Source organism: Macrobrachium rosenbergii, chromosome 47, assembly GCF_040412425.1.
Source record: "Macrobrachium rosenbergii isolate ZJJX-2024 chromosome 47, ASM4041242v1, whole genome shotgun sequence".
Classification (NCBI taxonomy): Eukaryota; Metazoa; Arthropoda; class Malacostraca; order Decapoda; family Palaemonidae; genus Macrobrachium; species Macrobrachium rosenbergii.
This window is the reverse complement of record NC_089787.1, coordinates 22,738,124-22,763,865: the sequence shown is the minus strand read 5'-3', so window position 1 is coordinate 22,763,865 and position 25,742 is coordinate 22,738,124. Positions and strand designations below refer to the sequence as shown.

Sequence of the window (25,742 nt, the reverse complement as noted above, 5' to 3'; positions counted from 1 at the left end):
CTTTTTTCGGCGGCCTTGATTATACGCTATACAGAAAACTCGATTGCGCCGAAGGAACCTCGGCGCAATTTTTGCTTGTTTACCCTGGGATTGCTTGGACAGTTGCGTTGAAGCTAGGGAACCGATTGAATAGATAATAAGTGAATTAAGATAATTTTGAATTGATGAACTGTGTTGCATGTTATGATGTTACAAGAAAAATAACAAAATATTGTACTGATTTGTCTGTGTGGCTGGCTCTCTATCTCTCTCTCTCTCTCTCTCTCTCTCTCTCTCTCTCTCTCTCTATATATATATATATATATATATGTGTGTGTGTGTGTGTGTGTATGTGTGTGTGTGTGTATGTATATATGTATAAAAATCTCTATGTTTGTATACATATATGTGTATAAATAAAATTCTCTCTCTCTCTCTCTCTCTCTCTCTCTCTCTCTCTCTCTCTCTCTCTCTCTCTCTCTCTCTTCCTGTATATTTTATTCCATCTTTGATTTCCAATGACCTAATTCTGTATGGCTTTCTCTCTCTCTCTCTCTCTCTCTCTCTCTCTCTCTCTCTCTCTCTCTCTCTCTCTCTCTCTCTCTGTGGTTTACCTAGACTTTGCAAAAGCTTTTGACAAGGTAGATCATAATATATTAGCGAAAAAAATTAGAAAACATAACATTGTTGACAAAGTAGGAAGATGGATAAAAGAATTTTTGCAAAATAGAAAACAGATAGTGATTGCAAACGATGAGAAATCGGATGAAGCTACGGTAATATCCGGTGTACCACAGGGTACGGTGTTAGCTGCATTGCTGTTTGTGATTATGATTGCAGACATAGACAGTAATGTTAAGGACTCAGTAGTAAGAAGTTTCGCAGATGACACAAGAATAAGTAGAGAAATTGCTTGTGATGAAGATAGGAACTCGCTACAAAGAGACCTAAACAAAATATATAAATGGGCAGAGATAAATAGGATGGTATTTAACTCCGATAAATTTGAATCAATGAACTATGGTGATAAAGTAGGAATGCTATATGCATATAAAGGACCTAATAATGAGACAATCACAAACAAGGAAGCAGTTAAAGACCTTGGTGTGATGTTGAATAGGAATATGTTATGCAATGATCAAATAGCAATTCTATTGGCAAAATGCAAAGCAAAAATGGGAATGTTGTTCCGGCACTTCAAAACTAGAAAAGCTGAACACATGATTATGCTTTATAAAACGTACGTACGTAGTCCACTTGAATATTGCAATATAATATGGTACCCACACTACCAAAAGGATATTGCACAAATAGAGAGTGTACAAAGGTCATTTACAGCTAGAATAGAAGAAGTTAAGGACCTTGACTACTGGGAAAGACTACAATTCTTAAATTTATATAGTCTTGAAAGGAGAAGAGAACGTTACATGGTAATTCAAGCATGGAAACAGATAGAAGGAATTACCGAAAACATCATGGAACTAAAATTATCAAAAAGAGCAAGCAGAGGTAGATTAATAGTGCCAAAAACTATACCAGGAAAATTAAGGAAAGCACACAGGACATTAATCCACCACGCACCAGCATCGATAATGCAGCGTCTATTCAATGCGCTACCAGCTCATCTGAGGAACATAACAGGAGTGAGCGTAGATGTGTTTAAGAATAAGCTCGACAAATATCTAAGATGCATCCCAGACCATCCAAGACTGGAAGATGCAAAATATACCGGAAGATGCGTTAGCAACTCTCTGGTAGACATCAAAGGTGCCTCACACTGAGGGACCTGGGGCAACCCGAACGAATTGTAAGGTCTGTAAGGTAAGGTCTCTCTTTATTTTATTCCGTCTTTTATTTCCAATGACATAATTCTGTATGGCTTTCTCTCTCTCTCTCTCTCTCTCTCTCTCTCTCTCTCTCTCTCTCTCTCTCTCTCTCTCTCTCTCTTTTGTGATTTTATTCCATCTCTTATTTCCAATGACCTAATTCTGTATGGCTTTCTCTTTCTTTCTTTTTGTTTCTCTCTCTCTCTCTCTCTCTCTCTCTCTCTCTCTCTCTCTCTCTCTCTCTCTCTCTCTCTCTCTCTTATCTCAGGTCACTGACCTGTTGACAGAAACCGTAATTGGCAACTCAGTCGTCCAGTAGTGGGGCTTCTTCAATTGCATATGCAACAGGCTGCTGGTGAGGTCGCGAATTTGGGAAATAGGATTTTCCTGTGGTTATGATCATTATTATTGTTGTTTTTTTAGTTGTTTGTTATTAATTTGTTATTTTTATTCATTGTTATTTGTTGTTATTTAGTTATTGATTCGTATTTGTTTTTTCCCTGCGTTAATTGTTTCTGGGACGTCCTCGATAACGTGGAATGCGAAGTATAACGTTGCCTATTTCAGCCTCTCTCTCTCTCTCTCTCTCTCTCTCTCTCTCTCTCTCTCTCTCTCTCTCTCTCTCTCAAATTTCCCTTTCAATATGATAAGTCCGTCTGGTTCCGCCTGACCTCGCAAATGGCTTCGATTTGCACAGGTATAATTAACACTCCCCATGGAAGCCTTTTCGCCATGTCATGCTGACCTGACTTGACCTGACCTAACTTGACCACGCAAATGAATTCGATTCGAACTGGTATAATTAAAACATCCGATGGAAGCCTTTTCACTTCGTCATGCTGACCTGACTTGACGTGACTGACCTAACCTGACCTGGGCTGGGCTGGTGTGACCTGACTTGACCCTACATGATCTGAATGACCTGACTTGACCTGACCTGGTGTGGCCTGACTTAACCTGACTTGACTTGATCTGACTGCCCCGATCTGATCTCATCTGACCTGACCTGACCTGACTTACCCTGACATGACCTAACTTGACCTGACCTGACCTGACCTCTTCATTGATCTTATTCTGCTGTTTCGATAATATACCCTGATTTTAATTACTTCCTTTAACATAATATATATGTCTATGATTCTAATATTAAACAATTTGCCCAGGGGCGACCAGAGATCTTGTGTGGACCTCGGTACTCGGACCAGACAACCGAAGTGGCTTGAAAGTCGCAAAGTCTTAGCATGAGCAGGAAAAAAGAAGTCTTAAAGTTTGTTCGATTTTGCTTTGTCATTCTGACTGCCTCTCGTAGATCTGATAAACCTGCTCTGCTTAGTTTTAAGAGAGAGAGAGAGAGAGAGAGAGAGAGAGAGAGAGAGAGAGAGAGAGAGAGAGAGAATGTGCCCTTCCCCCAATTCTGTTTCCCTTCTTGTAGATCTAAATAAGGTCTGTTCTATTTAAATTAGTTTTAATTGAGAGAGAGAGAGAGAGAGAGAGAGAGAGAGAGAGAGAGAGAGAGAGAGAGAGAGAGAGAGAGAATGTACCCCTCCCCAGGTCTGTTACTCTTCTTGTAGATATAAATAGGACCTGTTCTATTTAAATTAGTTTTAATTGAGAGAGAGAGAGAGAGAGAGAGAGAGAGAGAGAGAGAGAGAGAGAGAGAGAGAGAGAATGTACCCCTCCCCCAGGTCTGTTACTCTCCTTGTAGATATAAATAGGACCTGTTCTATTTAAATTAGTTTTAATTGAGAGAGAGAGAGAGAGAGAGAGAGAGAGAGAGAGAATGTGTCCATTCCAAGCCTCTTACTTTACCTCTTGTAGATCTGATATGACTTGCTGTCTTTAGTTTTAAGAAAAGAGAGAGAGAGAGAGAGAGAGAGAGAGAGAGAGAGAGAGAGAGACATGCCCATTCCAAGTCTGTTACTTTACCTCTTGTGGATTTGATATAACATGTTCTATTTAGTTTTGAGAGAGAGAGAGAGAGAGAGAGAGAGAGAGAGAGAGAGAGAGAGAGAGAGAGAGAGAGAGAGGGCCCATTCCAAGCCTCTTACTTTACCTCTTGTAGATCTGATATAACTTGCTCTATTTTTAATCGTGAGAGAGAGAGAGAGAAAAGAGAGAGAGAGAGAGAGAGAGAGAGAGAGAGAGAGAGAGAGACATGTGCTCATGCCAAATCTGACGAGGGAGCGAAAGGAGTTGACCTGAATCTTTCTCTTCCGGACGAATTGGATGAGAAAGTAGAAACTGGAAGAGGAATAGATAGAATGAATAACAAATACAAGAATAAGAATAGAATGGAGAAGGAGGAATAACGAAGTTGGATGTAAAGAAAGTATGGAAGACAGTAAATGGAAGAAAGTGGATGAGTAATTGAGAGTGAAAGTATATTAACTAAACAGCAACAGAAAACGAGAGCGAAGGAGAAAAAAAAACGGGACGTAGGTCAATATGATGATGATTAGAAAGCAAGAAATAAGAATTAAAGAAAGTGATGATGATTAGAAAGGGGAAGAAAGTGATGATAATTAGAAACTAAAAGAAAACTATCAAAGAAAGTCATGATGATTAAAAGGCAGAAGAAAACAATTGAAAGGAAAATGGACATAAAAAAGACAAAATATAAAGAAAATATAAAATACAAAACTTAAAAAAAAAAATATATATATATATCAGTCCATAATTTCATCACCGCAGAAGTAATATCTTACGTCAGAAATTCGCTGAGAAGTAACATACGGACGTTCAAATCACGCACTGGCGACTCAAGCGATTTAATTCGCCCATTAAATTCTAGATCACAGAGTCCGTAACGTGCGCCCGTGACTCAGCACTTTTTTGGGGCAAGAGACCCCAAGAGACGGGTAGAAAATTGGGCATGGGAATGTGACCTCTAAGCAGTCTTCCATTAAGGTGAAATTGCTTTCAGATTCCCACTAAAGACATCATACAGAAATCTGACCTCTTTATCCCCTTACCATAAAGGTAGAAATGCTTTCATTTTTTATTATTTTTATTCATTACTAAGCTAAAATTACATCAATTATTGGCGATTCTACTCCACATCACAATCTCTCTCTCTCTCTCTCTCTCTCTCTCTCTCTCTCTCTCTCTCTCTCTCTCTCTCTCTCTCTGTGAGTCAAAAGATTCCTTCTTTTATTTTTACTTATATTTTGCAGCAAGGAATATCCTATCTATCTTTCTGTTTAGGAAGCTCTCTCTCTCTCTCTCTCTCTCTCTCTCTCTCTCTCTCTCTCTCTCTCTCTCTCTCATATTTTCACCAGGTGTGATCTGTACCCATGTATATGAATTTGTCCATTCAGCATGACCTCTCTCTCTCTCTCTCTCTCTCTCTCTCTCTCTCTCTCTCTCTCTCTCTCTCTCTCTCTCTCTCTCCCTCCCCGATCTGGTCAAGTAACCGCAGTATAAATTTTCCCGAAATGAGAAAGGAGAATTAGAAGTGGTTGGGGGGGGAAGATTGACCGTATCATGATACTACAATATTTAGATTTTTGCACATTCGCCTGGTTAGGAAATAAACTTGACTGGTTTTGCATTGAAAGTTTATTTTCTTCTTTCATCGAGACTAAATTCAAGGAATTCAACTTCGTCAAAAGTATAACAGCTTGATCACTGAACCACTGATCTCTTTTTGTGTTTCCCACTACCTTTTGTTATTTCTTTCGAATGAACACCATAATATTCTTTGGAAGTTTGAGTTTCAAGATATTGGTCCCTTTGATGGCCTTGTTCCATATGAATTGGGATCATGTTCTCAATAATAATAATAATAATAATAATAATAATAATAATAATAATAATAATAATAATAATAATAATAATAGTGATTTTCGAGTCAGTGGCCCCTGTGGTGGGCTTGTCCATATGAATAGGGTTCATCTTCTCAATAATAATAATAATAATAATGACTTTCAAGTCAGTGGGTCCTGTGGTGGGCTTGTTCCACATGAATAGGGTTCATCTTCTCAGTAATAATAATAATAATAATAATAATAATAATAATAATAATAATAATAATAATAATAATAATAATAATGAATTTCAGGTCAGTGGCCCTATGGTGGGCTTGTTCCATATGAATAGGGGTCATCTTCTCAATAATAATAATAATAATAATAATAATAATAATAATAATAATAATAATAATAATAATGATTTTCAAGTCAGTGGCCCCCATTGTGGGCTTGTTCCGTATGAATAGGCTTCATCCTCTCAATAATAATAATAATAATGACTTTCAAGTCATTGGGCCCTGTGGTGGACTTGTTCCATATGAATAGGGTTCATCTTCTCAATAATAATAATAATAATAATAATAATAATAATAATAATAATAATAATAATGAATTTCAAGTCAGTGGGCCCTATGGTGGGCTTGTTCCGTATGAATAGGGTTCATCGTCTGAATAATAATGACAATAAGTTCAAAATAACTATTTTATATTATACCTTCAACGGATGGGAAAGCATTTTGGTACACTTACCAAAACAATGAGAGCTCTTGCCATATTGCAATCCTCAGCGGTCAGCTGTTACGTAAACGCAAGGTCTCTTCCAGAACGCTCTGTGATATTTCTCTATATATAATATTTCCCTTTAACAGGTAATCACTGAATTGTGACTTTCCACCAAAAAGTCGACTAAAACTGCCCTTTCATTCTCTCTGCCGTAATCTGATTGTTGTCCATTTTTGACACTTATTTTTCTTGGTGAGATTAAGGTGACTTATCTTTCGTCATATTGATATTTTTTTTCTCTCTCTCTCGTTTGCAAATCTCGTTTCGTGAAGCTGACGTGGATTAATGGGGTCATTTTGTTATCTTGGTCATGAAACTGGTGGGTCTCTCCCCCCACCCGCCCCCCCTCTACCTAAGGTTTGGAAATGAGAGAATATATATGTGTATATATATATATATATATATATATATATATATATATATATTCATACATGTACATAATATATATACATGTACATATACAGTATATATATATATATATATATATATTCATACATGTACATAATATATATACATGTACACACACACATTCAAACACGCCTAACAACATACATTTAATTATATGATTATGCAAAGAAGATTTATACATGAACGTGTATACATAAACACACGTAAGTGCTATTATTCCTATTTTTAACAAGTCACGGGGTGAGGCTGCTACCCTCATACCTTCTCCCAGATAGCTGCGACGCACAGCAGTCTACCAGGTACCTGGTTCACTGTTTAGGTATATTTTGCCAAAACATATCAAAGTTGATTTAGAGTGATAGGTAAGAAAGAAATTGAATAAAGAACGGAAGTAAAAGATAAGAAAGAAATATATATATATATATATATATATATATATATATATAAAAACAAACAAATATGGAACTACGATTAAGAAAAGATAAATACGCGAATAAGTAAACGACTAAATAAAAAAACGAAATTAAAAGATAAGAGAAATATATATATATATATATATATATATATATATATATATATATATATATATATATATATATATATATATATATATATATATATAAACAAACAAATGTGGAACTACAATTAAGAAAAGATAAATAAGTAAACAATTGAATAAAAACGGAATTAAAAGATAAGAGAGAAATATATATATATATATATATATATATATATATATCTAAACAAACAAAATATGGAACTACGATTAAGCAAAGATAAACACGCGAATAAGTAGACAACTGGATAAAAACGGAATTAAAAGATAAGAGAGAAAAATAAAAAAAATATATATATATAAACAAACAATTAGGGAATTGGGAGCAAGATAAATCGTGCACTGATAACATAACCACTTTTTGCTTCATAAGGCATCTCTCGCCATCCACCTTTTTCAAGCGAGTCATGCAAGCAAGCACCTTTTCAAACGCTCATTGACTCTGCCTTGTTGTCCGACAAGTTCTGTCGTGACCGGCGTTGCATTTTAAAAGGTTTTCAACTCACTGAACGCGACGTATGATCTTTTATTTAGAGAAACATTAATTGAGGTTCTTCGCGGCGTTCCTTCGGCCCCAAGCCGCAACCCCTTTCATCATTCTTTTACTGTAGGCCTACTTCCGTTCATATTCTCGTTTTTCCGACTGACTCTCCAACCTCTCTAGTGCAACTGCGATGTTTTCCTCCTGTTACACCTGTCAGACGTTCTTACTATCAATTTCCCTTTCAGCGCTGAATGACCACGTAGGTCCCAGCGCTTGGCCTCCGGCCTAAATTCTGTATTCTGTTTTATTCAATTCTGTTGCGAAGATCAATTTGCAAAATCAATACAAATGCTGATGAGGAGTTAGAGGAATTTATTTCTGGTGATGGAAATTCATTTCTCGCTATAATGTGGTTCGGATTCCACAATAAGCTGCAGGTCCCGTTGCTAAGTAACCAGTTGGTTCTTAGCCACGTTAAATAAGTCTAATCCTTCGGGCCAGCCCTAGGAGAGCTGTTAATCAGCTGAGTGGTCTGGTAAAACTAAGGTGTACTTAACTTAACCTACATATTTGAACTTATATTTTCTACAAAAAGCATCGTACTGAATTCAGCATTTTAGCCAGGCTTAAATCATTTGCAAAAATAATACAAATATCATTAAATACCTTCATATTTGAACTTATATTCTCTACAAAAAACATCCTGCTGAATTCAGCATTTTAGCCGGGCCTAAACTATTTGCAAAAACAATACAAATATCATTAAATACGTGCATATTTGAACTTATATTCTGTACAAAAAAATCGTACTGAATTCAGCATTTCAGCCGGGCCTAAACTATTTGCAAAAACAATACAAATATCACCAAATTCCTACTTATTTCGATTCATATTCTCTACAAAAGACATCGTACAGAATTCAGCATTTTAGCCAAGCCTAAATCATTTGCAAAAACCATAAAAGTATCACCAAATTCCTACATATTTCGATTCATATTCTCTACAGAAAACATTGGAAATCATTCTAAAACAAGCATTTCAGGTCAGGGCGAGTCACGGACGCCATATAATGCCGTTTCGGGAGCTTGTGTATGTCTGGCTAGGGAGAAACGTGAGAAGCATTACAATGGCTAGAGAAGAAATGAGAAGCATTACAAAAATGTGAGTTGTCTTAAGCATCTTGTTTGGGGGGGAAAGTCTTCGGTTTTATTCCCCAGCGACCGTAAAATCTGCTTTTCAAGGTTGGCCGGGTGCTTTATGGCGTATTTCAGAAGGCGTACAGTGTCTATTGGTTTCTTTCTCGAGGTGAATGCAGTAAGTAGTGACGAGTGTGTGTATGTATGTATGTATATGTATATATATATATATATGTATATATATTTATATATATATTTATATAAAAGTATGTGTATGTATATACATTATATATATATGCATATATATATATAATGTATATATACACATACTCTCTCTCTCTCTCTCTCTCTCTCTCTCTCTCTCTCTCTCTCTCTCTCTCTCTCTCTCAATGTATTATATGCGTATTTTGGTGAATAACTTTGCTAAGTGATAATAACAGCAGTTATGCAAGCTCGGTTACTTTGATTAAAAATAATAAACCTAAGTGATGATTTAAAATAATATATACCTGGCAGACACGTCTAATACCCGTGAAAATTAAGAAATACCCCGTCACCCACGTCTGGGCGTTTTACATATGCCCTTCTTTCCCCGAGCAGTGTCACGGTTATAATTTTTTTTGTGCTGAAATAAAAAAGAAAAAATAAAGATTCGCTGGAAAAGAAATTAAAAGATTTATGTCTTAATTTCTTGTGCAGAGCGAAAAAGGTTGGAGAGTTTAATGGGTTAAGGTGGTTCTCTCTCTCTCTCTCTCTCTCTCTCTCTCTCTCTCTCTCTATATATATATATATATATATATATATATATATATATATATATATATATATATATATATATATATATATGTGTATGTACATATATAAACTTGTTAAAGCTTTCGATGTAAGAACTCTCTCTCTCTCTCTCTCTCTCTCTCTCTCTCTCTCTCTCTCTCTCTCTCTCTCTCTCTCTCTCTCACCATATATAAACATACATACATACATACATATATATATATATATATATATATATATATATATATATATATATATATATATATATATATATATATATTATATAAATGTGCAGACGTATACTTGTGAACAATATTAATAATCTCTCTCTCTCTCTCTCTCTCTCTCTCTCTCTCTCTCTCTCTCTCTCTCTCTCTCTCTCTCTCTCGTACGCACTTGGCAATGGCTCCAATAACTCCAAGCATTACCCAGCAAACAGCTGGCCATGACCCGCGCAAAAGCTACGAAAAATAAAATAAAAAAACCTTTTCAAAAGAAAAGGAAAGTGACCCTTTTATGATTTTTATTATTGTAAAATATTTCTTCTTTTCTTCAGTGTGAAATTAATAATAAGTGTGAGAAAAAAAAAAACGATAATTGCTGTTGGGGTTCCCCCTATTGATAATTCGGAATGAATGATCAGCATGAATGAGTTTGTAAGGGCTCTCTCTCTCTCTCTCTCTCTCTCTCTCTCTCTTCATTTTTAAACCCAGATGTGATCTAGATTCACCTATAATTTTGCCTCTTCATCATGGCCAGTTATGGCCCCTCTCTCTCTCTCTCTCTCTCTCTCTCTCTCTCTCTCTCTCTCTCTCTCTCTCTCTCTCTCTCTCTCTCTCTCTCTCTCTTATATTTGCACCCAGGTGTGATATAAATTCTTGTATAAATCCGTCAATTTATCATAACCTGTTATGACCTCTCTCTCTCTCTCTCTCTCTCTCTCTCTCTCTCTCTCTCTCTCTCTCTCTCTCTCTCTCTCTCTCTCTCTCTCTCATTTTTACATCCAGGTGTGATATATATTCTTGCATAAATCCGTCAATTTATCATATCCTGTTATGACTTCTCTCTCTCTCTCTCTCTCTCTCTCTCTCTCTCTCTCTCTCTCTCTCTCTCTCTCTCTCTCTCTCTCTCTCTCTCTCTCCCGGACCCCATTTATCAACGTGATTTAACACCAAGTCTCCTGGAATGATTGGGTAGCGGCATTACTGAAGAACCTGGGAACATCCTTTGTTCTTATAGAGAGAGAGAGAGAGAGAGAGAGAGAGAGAGAGAGAGAGAGAGAGAGAGAGAGAGGAGCTGATGGCTATTTGGCAGAAATAAAATAATCATAAAAAATAACTTTTTTATTGTTGTGTTTTTCTTTTTGGTTTGTGGACGGGGAGAGGGGGGGGGGGGAGGTATGCGTGGTATCTGTATATAGAGAGATTATATATATAGTAAGTATTACTGTATAGATATGCACAGTAAGCATAATATAAATATATAAGATAGTGATTTGGCAGAAACAAAGATAAAATAAAAATAATTTTTTTTATCCTCATTTCTATGTATTTTTACCCGGGTGTAAAAATGAGAGAGAGAGAGAGAGAGAGAGAGAGAGAGAGAGAGAGAGAGAGAGAGAGAGAGAATGAAAAACTCCTGTACTTTTTATTCCCCAAAATGAAAGTGAAATCACAACCATTAAAAAAAATAAACACAAGTCTTTCAGAAATATAATCAGCCCAGTTGCTTCTTTAAATGGCACCACAGTGCCACGGGGTGAAAGACTGCCTGGTCCACAGTGCCACGGGGGAAGGGAGAGACTGTGTGTTCCACAGTGTCCCCAAGGGTAGGGGGGGCTAAGTAAGAATGACACTTTTAAGGTCAAAGAGTAGCAGAAGAAAAGAGGAAAGTATATATATATATATATATATATATATATATATATATATATATATATATATATATATATATATATATATATATATACTTTTGGTGACCTGATATTTTTTTTTTTTTCATATTGTCATTGTTCTCTTGGGAGTGACATTAGTCTGTGGTGGTCAGTCTGAGTTTGTCAAGTGGGTATCTCTGGTGCCTGGTTTCATGTTTGTCTCTTGAACCTTATTTCATGTTTGTCTCTGGTACCTGATTCCGTGTTTGTTTCTGGTGCCTGGTTTATGTCTATGTCTGTGCTTCTTTGTGTCTGTGGTCCCCGGTTTCATGTTTGTCTCTTGAACCTGATTTCATGTTTTTTTTTCTGATTTCATGTTCACTTGTTTGTTAACCTGATTTCATGCTTGTGTCTTGAACCTGATTTCATGTTTATCTCTTGATCCTGATTTAAATCTGTGTGTTCTTTTTTTTGGGGGGGGTTTCTTGTGCCTGATTTCATGTCTGCCTCTTGAACCTGATTTCATGTTTATTTTTTTATCCGAATTTGTCTGTTTTTTGTCAGATTTCATGTTTATTTGTTGAACCTGATTTATGTGTGTTTTTTCTGATTTCATGTTTGTCTCTTGAACCTGATTTCATGTTTTTTTTAATCCTGATTTATGCCTGTTTTGTCTGAGTTCATGTTTACCTCTTGAGCCTGATTTATGTCTGTGTTTTTTTTTCTGATTTCGTGTTTGTCTCTTGCACCTGATTTCATGTTTGTCTCTGGTGCCGGATTGAATGTTTATTTCTCGTGTCTGGTTTCATGTTTATTTCGGCGCACGACCTTAGCTCTGGTGCTTAGTCATGTTCATATCTTGAATCTGATTTTACATGTCTCTTTGGTACATGACTTCATGCGTGGTACCTGATTTTGTATATTAATTTGTTTCTGTTACCTGGTCTAGTATATTATCACCACAGCCTGAATTACCCTTTATCTCATGTACCTGATTACATCTTTATCACTGATACCTGACTACGTATCAGTCTCTCACACCTGATTTTAATTATTATATCTGATGTATAATATAATATTTATCTGTGGTGCTTAAAAAAATATAATTTTCGCCCCAAGAATCTGATAGACGAGCAGATGAGTGTACCTTCTTCGTCCTCGCCAACCCCTTCCCCAAAATAATTTGGGACCCACCCCACCCCTCTCAGCCTTCTCCCAAATAATGTTTGGTCCACTTAAGTTGAAAATTTAAAGCCCTCTTTAAAAACGGGTTACTGGGAGATAATTTCTTTTCAAAAGCTTTAATAAATAAAGATGAATATTTAGGGAAGCCATTTGGAATAACTGATATTTTCATGCGTTTGCTAATTGAACATTTAAAAGGTGTATTACTTGTCATTAGCTTCTATTACTGTCAATGTAAATTACTCTTGATTACTTTCTTAAACCTATTAAAATTATTCCACTGGCAGTCTTCTGAATCTCATTAACGTTAGTGGGCAATTTGAATCTTAAATGTGGACTGAAGTTGATAAAAAATATTACTGGAACAGTCATAAACCCTCTCAAAATTTTTTTATCAATTTTTTTCCAGTCCACATTAAAATTATGGACTAAAGTTGATAACAAAAAATTACTGCAACACTCGTCGACCCAAAAGCAAAAAATAAATATGTAAAAATAAAAAATGTTTCAAATATGCATGGGAACCATTTTTCAAAGACTGTGACCTTCCCAGACAAAAATCTGGCCAGACCTTTCTCCCACTAATAAATATTTCGATAAACCAAACCTGTAAAGCTTCTGTATCTGTAGATCTTTTTTTATTTTAATAAATAATAATAATAATAATAATAATAATAATAATAATAATAATAATAATAATAATTCTTATTATTATTATTATTATTATTATTATTATTATTATTATTATTATTATTATTATTACCAAGAGAAATTGATCAATATATTCTGGGTCTACGTGAAATTACTACATGTGTAAATATTCACACGTGTGGACTTTGCGTAGTTGTATCCGGTACATAAACAGACAGCTGTGCACATGTGTTTTATGAATGTGGATGATTAGGTAACAGATGTGTAGATAAGCGTGTGAATGTTTGTGCATGTGTATGTGGTTCTTGTAAGTACACATGTGTGCGTATGTGTCTATTTGAGGAAAATTCGTGAGTTTGTGTGTATATATGTCAGGGAATGTGTATGTGCATGTGTGTGTTTTTCTATGTATACAGATATACATATATATGTGTATTTGTAAACTATGTGACTACGTGTATTTGTGAAAAATACGTTTGTGCATATAACTGTCTGTTTGTGTGTTTTCTACACATACGCAGGTATGGGCGTATGTGTGGTGTATGAATGAAGGTGTGTAATAATACATATGTAGATACGCATCTGTCACCAGCGAAATATAGATGTTTAAGTCTTATTTTACCTTGTTTATATACGTACATGAGCTGTCATGTAGGCTTTCTTGTGTGTGCGTGTTTATGTACGTGTTTGAATCATATACATATGTATATATATATGTGTGTGTGTATTTATGTATATATATGTATGTATATATATATATATATATATATATATATATATATATATATATATATATATATATATACATATACATATATATATATATATATATATATATATATATATATATATATATATATATATATATATATATATATATATATATATATATATATATATATATATATATATATATACTTTTCAGACACAAATTGTTATAATAAACTAATAAATTTATCTGCTTCATAAGATGAGACCCAAGCCGGGCAAAACCAAGACTCATTATGTACAGCTAAAATTACCATTATTATTGATATCGAATATATTTTTATTATTATTATTATTATTATTATTATATTATTATTATTATTATTATTTTCATTTTCATATTATTATTATTGTTATTTTCAGTTCCATTATTATTATTATTATTATTATTATTATTATTATTATTATTATTATTATTATTATTATTATTATATAATGATAGCCCAGAAATGTCATTGATAATTTCCTAGTGACATTTTCCCGTACTGAAGGAAAGATCATTTTTTGCCAAGTCACTTTTTTCTTACTAATAAATGAACAGTTTATTTTTTGTCATAGTGGAGGGTACCAAAGCGAGAGAGAGAGAGAGAGAGAGAGAGAGAGAGAGAGAGAGAGAGAGAGAGAGAGAGAGAGAGAGAGAGAGAGAAAGGCATACAGAATCACTTACTATAAAAGATGAAATACAAAAAAAAAATTTAGGCAAAAAATACACTTGAGAAAAAAAAATCACATCATCCATTCTTCCACTTTCTCCAATTCCTTTATCACGCCTCTTCTTCCATATTCCTTCGTTCTCTTTCCCGCGTCCTTACGTTCGTGAAATTCTGCAGTTTCGCTCCGCGCTCTTTCACACGAATTAGCGGGGGCCAATTTGCATGATTTTCACGACTTCGTAATTCACCTGAAAAGGAAAAAAAAATTAAAATAAAAAAAAAGATAGAAATAAGGATGTCAAGAATGTTTTTCACGCTGTTGTGACGGCTCTTCATTTGCATTCTTGAGAATGCGGTCTCATTCTTGGGCGTGATAGAAATTCTTTCTCTGTTGGTATATTTGGATTAAAGAATGTTTTTGTGTTTTTTTTTTATTTTCAGATTCGTTCATAAAGTGATTGGTAGTAGTAGTAGTAATAATAATAATAATAATAATAATAATAATAATAATAATAATAATAATAATAATAATAATAATAATAATAATAAAATGTTTTCAACAAATAGTAATATTCATGTAATTATGAAGATCCGATATAATATTATTTTAATGATAACGATCTCTCTCTCTCTCTCTCTCTCTCTCTCTCTCTCTCTCTCTCTCTCTCTCTCTCTCTCTCTCTATATATATATATATATATATATATATATATATATATATGTATATATATATATATATACATACATATATACATATATATATATATATATATATATATATATATATATATATATATATATATATACACACGTATACTGAGAGAGAGAGAGAGAGAGAGAGAGAGAGAGAGAGAGAGAGAGAGAGAGAGAGAGAGAGAGATGTACCCCATACGTATACGAACGGAGAAAGTAGTTTTTTTCTCTCTTTTTTCGTCCATTGTCTAAAAACCTTTATGTTAACACGAAGGTCCAATATCCACCTCGTTTACTGTAAGGGGTTTGGGAGTGGGGATTGTGTTGGGGCGTGGGGAGGTATCGTAGGGGAAAGGGTGTGGGTGTGGGTGTGGGTGTGGGCGTGGGTGTGGGTGTGGGGGAGGGGATAAAATGATACATCATGCCATCCAAAAGGTTATCATTAGAACCTAATTTCTTTTCACTTTTATTCCGGGAATTTTTTTTATTTTCTTTTTATTTTATGACCTTCAGGTTTTTTTTATCGAGGTTTTTTCTTCGTCCACTTTTGCTCTCTACTTTCGTTCAGTTTTTTTTATTCTTATTTTTTTTTTTTTATCTTTTTTACGTTTATTTCTTGTTAATACCAAAAAACATCTGACTTGTAAATTCCATCTATTACTACTATTGCTTGTTTTTATAACTTTTTTTTATTATATTTCATACAAAAAAAATTACAAGGAAATTTCTTCCTTGTTTTTTATAATTTTTTTTTTATAAAATTTAATGCCAAAAAACTTTATAAAAAAATTTATTTTACTTTTGTTTCATCTTTGTATGAGATGGTGAGCGCACCATCAACAATTTGGGTGAAAGTTCTTATAGTAAAGATCTTATAAAGACAGCAGTACTTAATATTTATGAGATATAATAGATTCAGTACATTTATAGTTATTTGATCGTTATTCTTAGACTACAGTGCTCCGGCACCTGCTTCATATATATATATATATATATATATATATATATATATATATATATATATATATATATATATATATATATATATAAATGTATATACATATATATATATATATATAAATGTATATACATATATATATATATATATGTATATATATAAATGTATATACATATATATATATGTATATATATATATTTATGTATTTATAGATGTATATGTACATATATACATACATATATACTGTATATATATATATATATATATATATATATATATATATATATATATATATATATATAGATATAGAGAGAGAGAGAGAGAGAGAGAGAGAGAGAGAGAGAGAGAGAGAGAGAGAGAGAGAGAGAGAAAAGTTAAGTATACCTTAGTTTAACCAGACCACTGAGTTGATTAACAGCTCTCCTAGGGCTGGCCCGAAGGATTAGACTTATATATTTTACGTGGCTAAGAACCAATTGGTTACCTAGCAACGGGACCTACAGCTTATTTTGGAATTCGAACCACATTATACCGAGAAATGAATTTCTATCACCGGAAATAAATTCCTCTAATTCTTCATTGGCCATCCGGAGAGTCGAACGAGAGAGAGAGAGAGAGAGAGAGAGAGAGAGAGAGAGAGAGAGAGAGAGAGAGAGAGAGAGAGAGAGGTTGTCCAAATATTTACCACTCCGAACGTGTAATTAAAATGATACCATCGACGATCTTTGTAATTAAATGAACATTACCATTTGCTGAAAACATTTTTTATTATTATTATTATTATTATTATTATTATTATTATTATTATTATTATTATTATTATTATTAATCAGACCATAATTCCTGTTGTGCATTATACATCTGCAGACATTTTCCAACTGGGAGAGAAGCATTTTGGGTGAATGATGGTATAACTGGGTGATGTGTGGACGAGGACGGGGGGTGGGGTGCCAGTTGGTCAACAAATTAGAATTGAAAAGTCACCTAAATTCGCTTTCACCCTTCCCCCGAATTCTGAGCGAGTCACGACCCGAGAGAGAGAGAGAGAGAGAGAGAGAGAGAGAGAGAGAGAGAGAGAGAGAGAGAGAGAGAGAAATAAATGAATAGAGAGAGAGAGAGAGAGAGAGAGAGAGAGAGAGAGAGAGAGAGAGAGAGAGAGAGAGAAAATAAATGGGTAGATAGAGAAAAAGAGAGAAATTGATAGAGGGGAGAGAGAGAGAGAGAGAGAGAGAGAGAGAGAGAGAGAGAGAGAGAGAGACAGATAGAAAAAGAGATTAAAAGATAGATAGATAAAGAGATAAAAAGACAGACAGAGAAGGAGATAAATAGAGAGAGAGAGAGAGAGAGAGAGAGAGAGAGAGAGAGAGAGAGAGAGAGAGAGAGAGAGAGAGAGAGAAAACCCATCCCTACGACCGTGTGGGGGCTTTACCGTGCAGGCCACACGTGCCTGGCCTACAGACCACTGCCAGAATTCATGCAACAATTTTTCCGCTTTCCAGAATTTTAATTCACTAAAAAATAAAACAAAAAAGAAGTGTATTTTCTCTACTCTATTTATCAAGGCCTGAGTGGTCTAGAATACATTAGAATACATTAGAATTCATCAGAATTCGTCAGAATACATTAAAAATCATCAGAATACATCAGAATACATTGGAATTCATCAGAATACATTAGAATACATTAGAATTCATCAGAATACATTAGAATACATTAGAATTCATCAGAATACACTAGAATACATTAGAATTCATCAGAATACATCAGAATACACTATAATTCATCATAATACATTAGAATACATTAGAATACGTCAGAATACATTAAAATTCATCAGAATACATCAGAATACATTAGAATTCGTCAGAATACATTAGAATTCATCAGAATACGATAGAATATATTAGAATTCATCAGAATACATTAGAATACTACATTATAATTCATCATAATACATTAGAATACATTAGAATATGTCAGAATACATTAAAATTCATCAGAATACATCAGAATACGCTATAATTCATCAGAATACATTAGAACACATTAGCCAATAGCTTCATAAATTTCACGGCAGCGTGAAATTTATTACTGAAATTTATGACCGATCTCAAACACGTATTCATTAAGTTGCTTTCCAATCCGTAATCAGATCTTGATGGAAGGTCAGCAAACAAATATTTTCTTGTTGCTTTCGTGTTACGTATGTGCGTGAGTTCGTGACGTATCACGGAACTGACGGTCGTTACGGAATTACAGCCGAAAGAGATTTTGAAAGTGCTGTAATTTTCATGTCGCTATTGGATGCTAATAGCCCTCAGTGACTAAGCGTGTTTCTGGTTTATCTTGGTAAGAGAAAGGGAGAGTGCTCTTATGTACACACGCCCAAGCGCGTGCGCGTAAAAATCGCAAAGAACTACAAAAGATCCCCCTCCCCCAATCCTCAGAGAAAATCCTCAAAAAAAAAAAAAAATCTCCCCCAAAATCCCCCCCAAACCCCCCAAAAATTCTCCCCAAAATTCTCAAAAATCACCCCAAAAATCCCCAAAATCCCCCAAAAATTCCTCCCCCCATGCCAAAAAATCCGAAAAATCTCCCCCCAAAAGTCCTTTAAAAATCACCACAGAAAAAACAAAAAATCTCACCAAAAATCCTCCAAAAGTTACCCAAAAATCCCAGAAAATCACCCCAACAATCCCCAAAATCCTTTAAAAAAATTCCCCCAAAGCCCAAAATAATTTCCCTGAAAAATCCCCAGAAATCCCCTAAAAATCCCTAAAAATCTCCCAAAACTCAAAAAAATCTCCAAAAAAAAAAAACACCAAAAATCTTCCCAAAAAATCCTGCAAAAACACCCAAAAATTCACCCAAAAAATCCCCACAAAGAATCCCAAAAAAAAATCCCAAAAGTCACCCCAAAAAAATCCCAAAAATCCCCCCACAACATCCCCAAAAACTCCCCCCAGAAAACGCCTTTCGTTGTCACCAACGAAGCGAGAACTGTCCACGAAACTTACGAATAACGGAAGCAATTGTTCTTGACTCCGTAATTCACACTTAATTCAATGACGGGGGAAAAGGAAGCCTTGAATTCGACCAATTTCTATTTACAGTTCGGTCTCGAGATCGATCCTTTGAGTGGGGTTAATATGATTGGTAGCTATTTGTCATAAGTACTCTGTCGTTATCGTATCTGTGGTTAAATTTTAGCGGTTATGCTCAGTGGAAGATGCGGTATTTTTCCCTGTCGTGCAGTGCTATGTAATCAGTGATTATATAGGTAGGTTTGCTCGTAAGTGTATATAGATGTATATTTTATATATTTTGTTTTAGTTTGATAGAGCCAGTAGTTTGCTAGCTTAAGCTGCTTTGAAATGTTTATATATATATATATATATATATATATATATATATATATATATACATACAGTGTATATATATATATATATATATATATATATATATATATATATATATATATATATATATATATATATATATATATAACAGAACATACGGACAATATCGAATTCAGATATATAAAATGAAATTCCATAATACCATAAATTGTCTAGACAAAAATAAAAAAAAAATATATATATATATACACATACATACATACATACATACATACATACATACACACACACACAAGCACATACATATATACATTTCAAAGCGAACATTAGGTAGCAGCTCCCCGCTTTACCAAACTAAAACAAAATACAAAACAACAAATATTTACATTTATATACAGCATACGTTTACGTCCATGCAAACCTATACACGCGATTATTACATCGCATTCCACGGCAAGGATCCATACCTCGCTTTTGGAAAGCATGACTGCTGCGCGGATCTAACCACAAATACGAGAGCGGCGGAGTATATAGCAAATGATAGCTATCAATCAGATTAACCCCTCTCAAAGGATCGATCTCGACGACAGAGCTATATATAGAAATTCATCGAATTCAAGGCTTGCGTTCCTCGTCACTGAATCAAGAGTAAATCATATATATATATATATATATATATATATATATATATATATATATATATATATATATATATATATATATATATATATATATACTTGTGCGCACGCATGCATGCAACATGCAAGCGCTCCTCAATACATCTCTCTCAGATGTCCACATTGTCTAAATGTTTTAACCTTAACTTCAAATATACCTTTCACATGGAATCTAACGAGTAGAGAATAAATAGTCTCTGAACTCCAAAGAATAATAACAATAATCTTCTTTAAGTAAAAAGATTCAGACATTCGCTGTATTTCACAGTCGGGTTGCAATATGCAACTGTAATTTCATCACTCCATATTTCTGTAATTCTCAAGTCCAACCACTGTTTATTATTTTTTCCGAGTTTCAGAAATACTCTTCAAACAGGAAACATTATTCTTTATTAATTTCTTTTTTATTGATATTTTAAAAAATAAATGTCCAATTAACTTGTATAAATCAGTTTGGTCATACTTTATCTACACATTACAGCGATTTTGTAACGAGCGAGTATTCTGTCCTAAAATGGAAGACTGCAGTGTCTGCAAAAATACAAAACTGAGAAAAATGGTAGATACTCCCTTGCCTTACTACTGATTTTGCAGATACTGCAAATGGGACCCCCTAAATAAAGCACTGAAGAATCATTCTGAAACTGCAGGCCAGTAGGTGGCATATCTCAGTTTTGAATATTTTGCAGATACTGCAGTTTTCCCTTGCCTTACTACTGATTTTGCAGATACTGCAAATGGGACCCCATAAATATTCGTGGAGAGCATTAAAGAATCACTCTGAAACTGCAGTAACTTGTGTATTAGGTGTTTCACGAGGCCAGTAGGTGGTATATCTCAATGTCGAAAATTTTGCAGACACTGCAGTTTTCCATTTCAGGGCAGTGTTACTGTGGTATGTCCTGTTACGTAATTTTGAGTTAGTCTGTAGCCAAAAAAGAGAGGAAACATTATATCAGTTGTTTATATTGTAGCGCCAATAAGAAAAAATAAGTAAAAAAAATCAGTATATCAATTTTTTTATTGTCGCGTCAGTAAGACAAAATAAGTCCCTCATTCCATATAGTTTTTTTTGCATTGCCATTTCCATTAGAACTTATAATAAATAAACAGAATTTTACTGTACGCCTTAAATTTTTAACAGCAAAATTCGGTAGAAAAAAATACGAAAAACTATATCAGTTATATTTATTGTCAGGAAAAAATAAGCTAATCCGTATATCTGCTTTTTCATTTCATTTTGACTTCCACTAGAACTTGAAAAAACAAACATAGAATTTTACTGCACACCTTAATTCTTTTAGCAGCGAAATTCGAAGCAACCTCAAACTGAATAAATATACAATATATATTTTTCTCAAGTTGTAGCAGAATTACATAAAACAAATAAAATGATCTTAAATTCAAGGTCACTGCTTTTGAAGCCATTGTTTAAATCACACACAAACACTCATGCACATACCTACACACATACATACACACACATACACACACACACATCAGAGGCAAATGAAACCTTGTATTGACAAAGTCTTGTCCACAAGTCATTTTTGGATGAGATGGCTACGCGTATATATATTTTGATGTGTTGTTTTGGCGTATTTTTAAATACGCACCTGAGTTTCCGCGCTTATATGTAGTGTATAAGCAATTTTTCACAGTGTTTTTAGTATATAGGCAATTTTACAAAGTGTTTGTAGTATATAGGCAAATTTACTCAGTGTTTTTCATATATATATATATATATATATATATATATATATATATATATATATATATATATATATATATATATTAATGAAATTAGTGTTTTATGGGCCTTCTTATATTCATATTACACTGTGGTATTACAGTAAAAGACATTCATATATATAAATATATAATATATACACACACACACATTACAACATCAAAACTTATTACATACTCCATTTAAGATCCCTAACCGCCAAGGTCATTATTTAGTCTCATTTTCTGAAACCCGAGCAATTTCCTACCGGCGTCATTCAAGGCGAGTTTTCAGGGCCGCGTTAATTCTCGTCTTCCAACGGGGCGAGAAACCGCTCCTCTCGCATTGTGAAGCTGAAAGTGAAAATGCCTAGTAACAGGGTACTAGGTGTTTTTGAAAGATAATGAATTGGTAAAGAGATATTCTTACTAAAAAATATAGGCCTAAAAAACTGTAAAACCAGTGAAAATGCCAAGTAACAGTGTCTTAGATATTTCTGAAAGATACTGAACAGGGAATAATATATTCCCACCAAAAGCATAGGCCTGAGAAAACTGTAAATCAAGTTAAATGCCTAGTAACAGTGTCTTAGACATTTCAGAACTAGATAATAAGCAAGGAAAAGGGAATATTCTCACTAGAAATATTAATAAAATCATAAATCTCTCCTTGGGGAAGGTTTGGGAAGTGAAATATTGTATCTGATGATGAATGACAATGGAAAATGAATGGAATTATCTGCTGAATAATTTTGGTGTCATGAACAATGATGTTATATGCAGATTATAAATTTTCCTGGATCCATGGCTGGTGTATAAACTATACTATTATTGTTATTATTATTATTATTATTATTATTATTATTATTATTATTATTATTATTATTATTATTATTATTATTATTATTAACACAATTTCCGCAAAATATCAACATTTTGTAAAAAAAATCAACACTGCAAAAAATCAACATTTGGTGCACAAATAATTTTTTTTGCAAAAAATCAACATTTTGTGTAAAAACCAAGATTTTTTTGCCCTAATCAACATATTCTGCTCAAATAAACTTTTTAAGCAAAATTATATCAACATTTTGTGTAAAAACCAACATTTTTATGCACAGACCAATATTTTCTGAACAAATAAACATTGTGGAAAAAAAATCAACATTTTGAGCAAAGAATTAACATTTTTGCACAACCCAACATATTGTGCAAAAAAAAAAAAAAAAAAAATCTGTACAAATCAACATTTTTGCAAAAAATAAGCATTTCTGCACCAGACATTTTGTACACAAAATCAACATTTCTGCGCAACCCAACATTTTCTGCACTGATCAACATTTCCTGCAATAATCAACATTCTGCACAGTCGACTCTACGCCGCAAAACATCCCCTCAACGACGCCAAGAAATATACGTGTAAACTCGCCGAGCGGAAACCTAAAACCCAAAGAGACATTCAGTTGCATTCAATTGCATTCAATTGCATTCAATCACCACTCAAGATCAGAGAGGAGGAAGCCATTCAGATCTAAAATGCATATACCTCACAACACGGTCGAAATTGCCTAACAGCTTGGCGTGACTGATTGGCCCCGAGCGATTTGCAATTTTATATTATTCTTTATTTTTTTTTATTTTGATTTTATCTCAGTCACCAGGGGCTCCCCTTCGTCAGGAATGTCTCTCTCTTCGGGAGTTTGAAGTGACCACACCTATATTCCGTGCAGGTGATCAGATGCCTATGTTTTATAACAAAGGCGCCATTGCTTGTAGATTTTTCAGAGGGAGAGATGGAGACTTTTAAAAATAAATATTATAAAGATTGATATTTTAATCAGTATTTTAAGTAAAATTAGTGAAAATTTAAATAAACCACTGAGGTTTTTAGAAATAATATTGAAAAGGCTGATATTTTAATAAGTATTTTGAGCAAAATTAGTGAAAATTTTCAGTAAACCACTGAGGGGTTTTATTTTAAAAATAATATTGAAAAGACTGATGCTTCAATAAGTACGTAAGTAAGATTAGTAAAGATGTTAAGTAAACCATTAGATAAACAACGAGAAGGTTTAAAAATATTATTAAAAAGGCTGATATGTCAATAAATTTTAATTAAAATTAGTAAAGATGTTAAGTAAGTCATTGAAGGTTTTAAAAATATTGAAAAGTCTGACACTCCAACAAGTTTTTTAGCAAGAGTGTTAAAATATCATTAAATAAACCAATGAGGGTTTTAAAAATATTGAAAAGATTGATACTCCAATAAATTTTTAATAGGATTAGCTAAAATGTCATCCAATAAACCGTTGATAGAATGTTTATTGTAATAAAACTGTAGATAGATTCAGTAATCCACTTGAAATAGCAATATGATTTTAAGCTCTGAAAGATAATTTTCAGCCTATGATGAATACAATAAAACCCACTTCTACATTATTATTATTATTATTATTATTATTATTATTATTATTATTATTATTATTATTATTATTATTATTATTATTATTATTATTATTATTATTATTATTATTATTATTATTAATCTTTGCCAGATATTTTTCAGCCTATGATGAATACAAGTAGACCCAACCATTATTATTATTATTATTATTATTATTATTATTATTATTATTATTATTATTATTATTATTATTATTATTGTTGTTGTTGTTGTTATTGTTGTCTAAAGTAAGAGAGAAAGAGTTAAGAACAGCGAAAGTGATGTTATGAAGAGAGAGAGAGAGCGATAAAAAAAAAAAAAATGGAGTGAGAGTGATTTGGTTGACTGACGACCAATTTGACAAACGGTGTATCGATTTGTCAAACAGATTGCACACAGGCATGTACACACATGAGTGCATATACATACATACATACATACATACATACATACATACATACATACATACATACATACATACATACATACATACATAAGTTTACTCGGGAAAAATGCCTTTTAACAAGTTAATGAAATTCGCCTGTATTCTAAGTTAATTATGTTAATCTTCCTACGATATTTTTTAAGAAAAATCTCTTAATAATATTCCGTTTTCCTCAACAGGGTGAAAGCGATAACGGAAAGAGAGGACTTTAAATATCTGGGATAGAGGTGAGTGGCGCATTGTGTTTAGGTGGAATATAAACTGATGAGCCTTCTATATATATATATATATATATATATATATATATATATATATATATATATACATACATATACATACATACATACATATATATATATATATATATATATGTGTGTGTGTGTGTGTGTAGCGTACGGACATACATGTGTACATACAAGGATACAAAATAACCTTTACATAAAGTAATTGGTATCACTGAACGCTGATGATTGTGAGAAAAAGTTATGGGAACTCACGCATTGTCATTGGCCTTATAATATCATAAATACTCATCTAATACCTGTTAGCGTATGACGTCATGCATTGTGGTATCCGTTAGGAAGATAAATGATCTTTTCTTACTTAATATCTTT

General features: G+C 33.4%; 1 protein-coding gene across 1 annotated transcript in view; it reads right to left on the bottom strand.

Annotated features, from left to right (window-relative positions):
- LOC136830889 (high mobility group nucleosome-binding domain-containing protein 5-like) overlaps positions 1-15,938 on the bottom strand; it is a 32,427-nt gene extending 16,489 nt beyond the window's left edge. The window contains exons 1-3 of the mRNA XM_067090860.1: positions 15,806-15,938; positions 14,985-15,073; positions 2,679-2,882 (exon numbers count right to left, since the gene is read on the bottom strand). Of these exons, the coding sequence (XP_066946961.1) occupies positions 2,679-2,882; positions 14,985-15,073; positions 15,806-15,938 (426 nt within the window). The remainder of the gene's footprint in view (positions 1-2,678; positions 2,883-14,984; positions 15,074-15,805) is intronic.
- Positions 15,939-25,742: the final 9,804 nt, after the last annotated feature.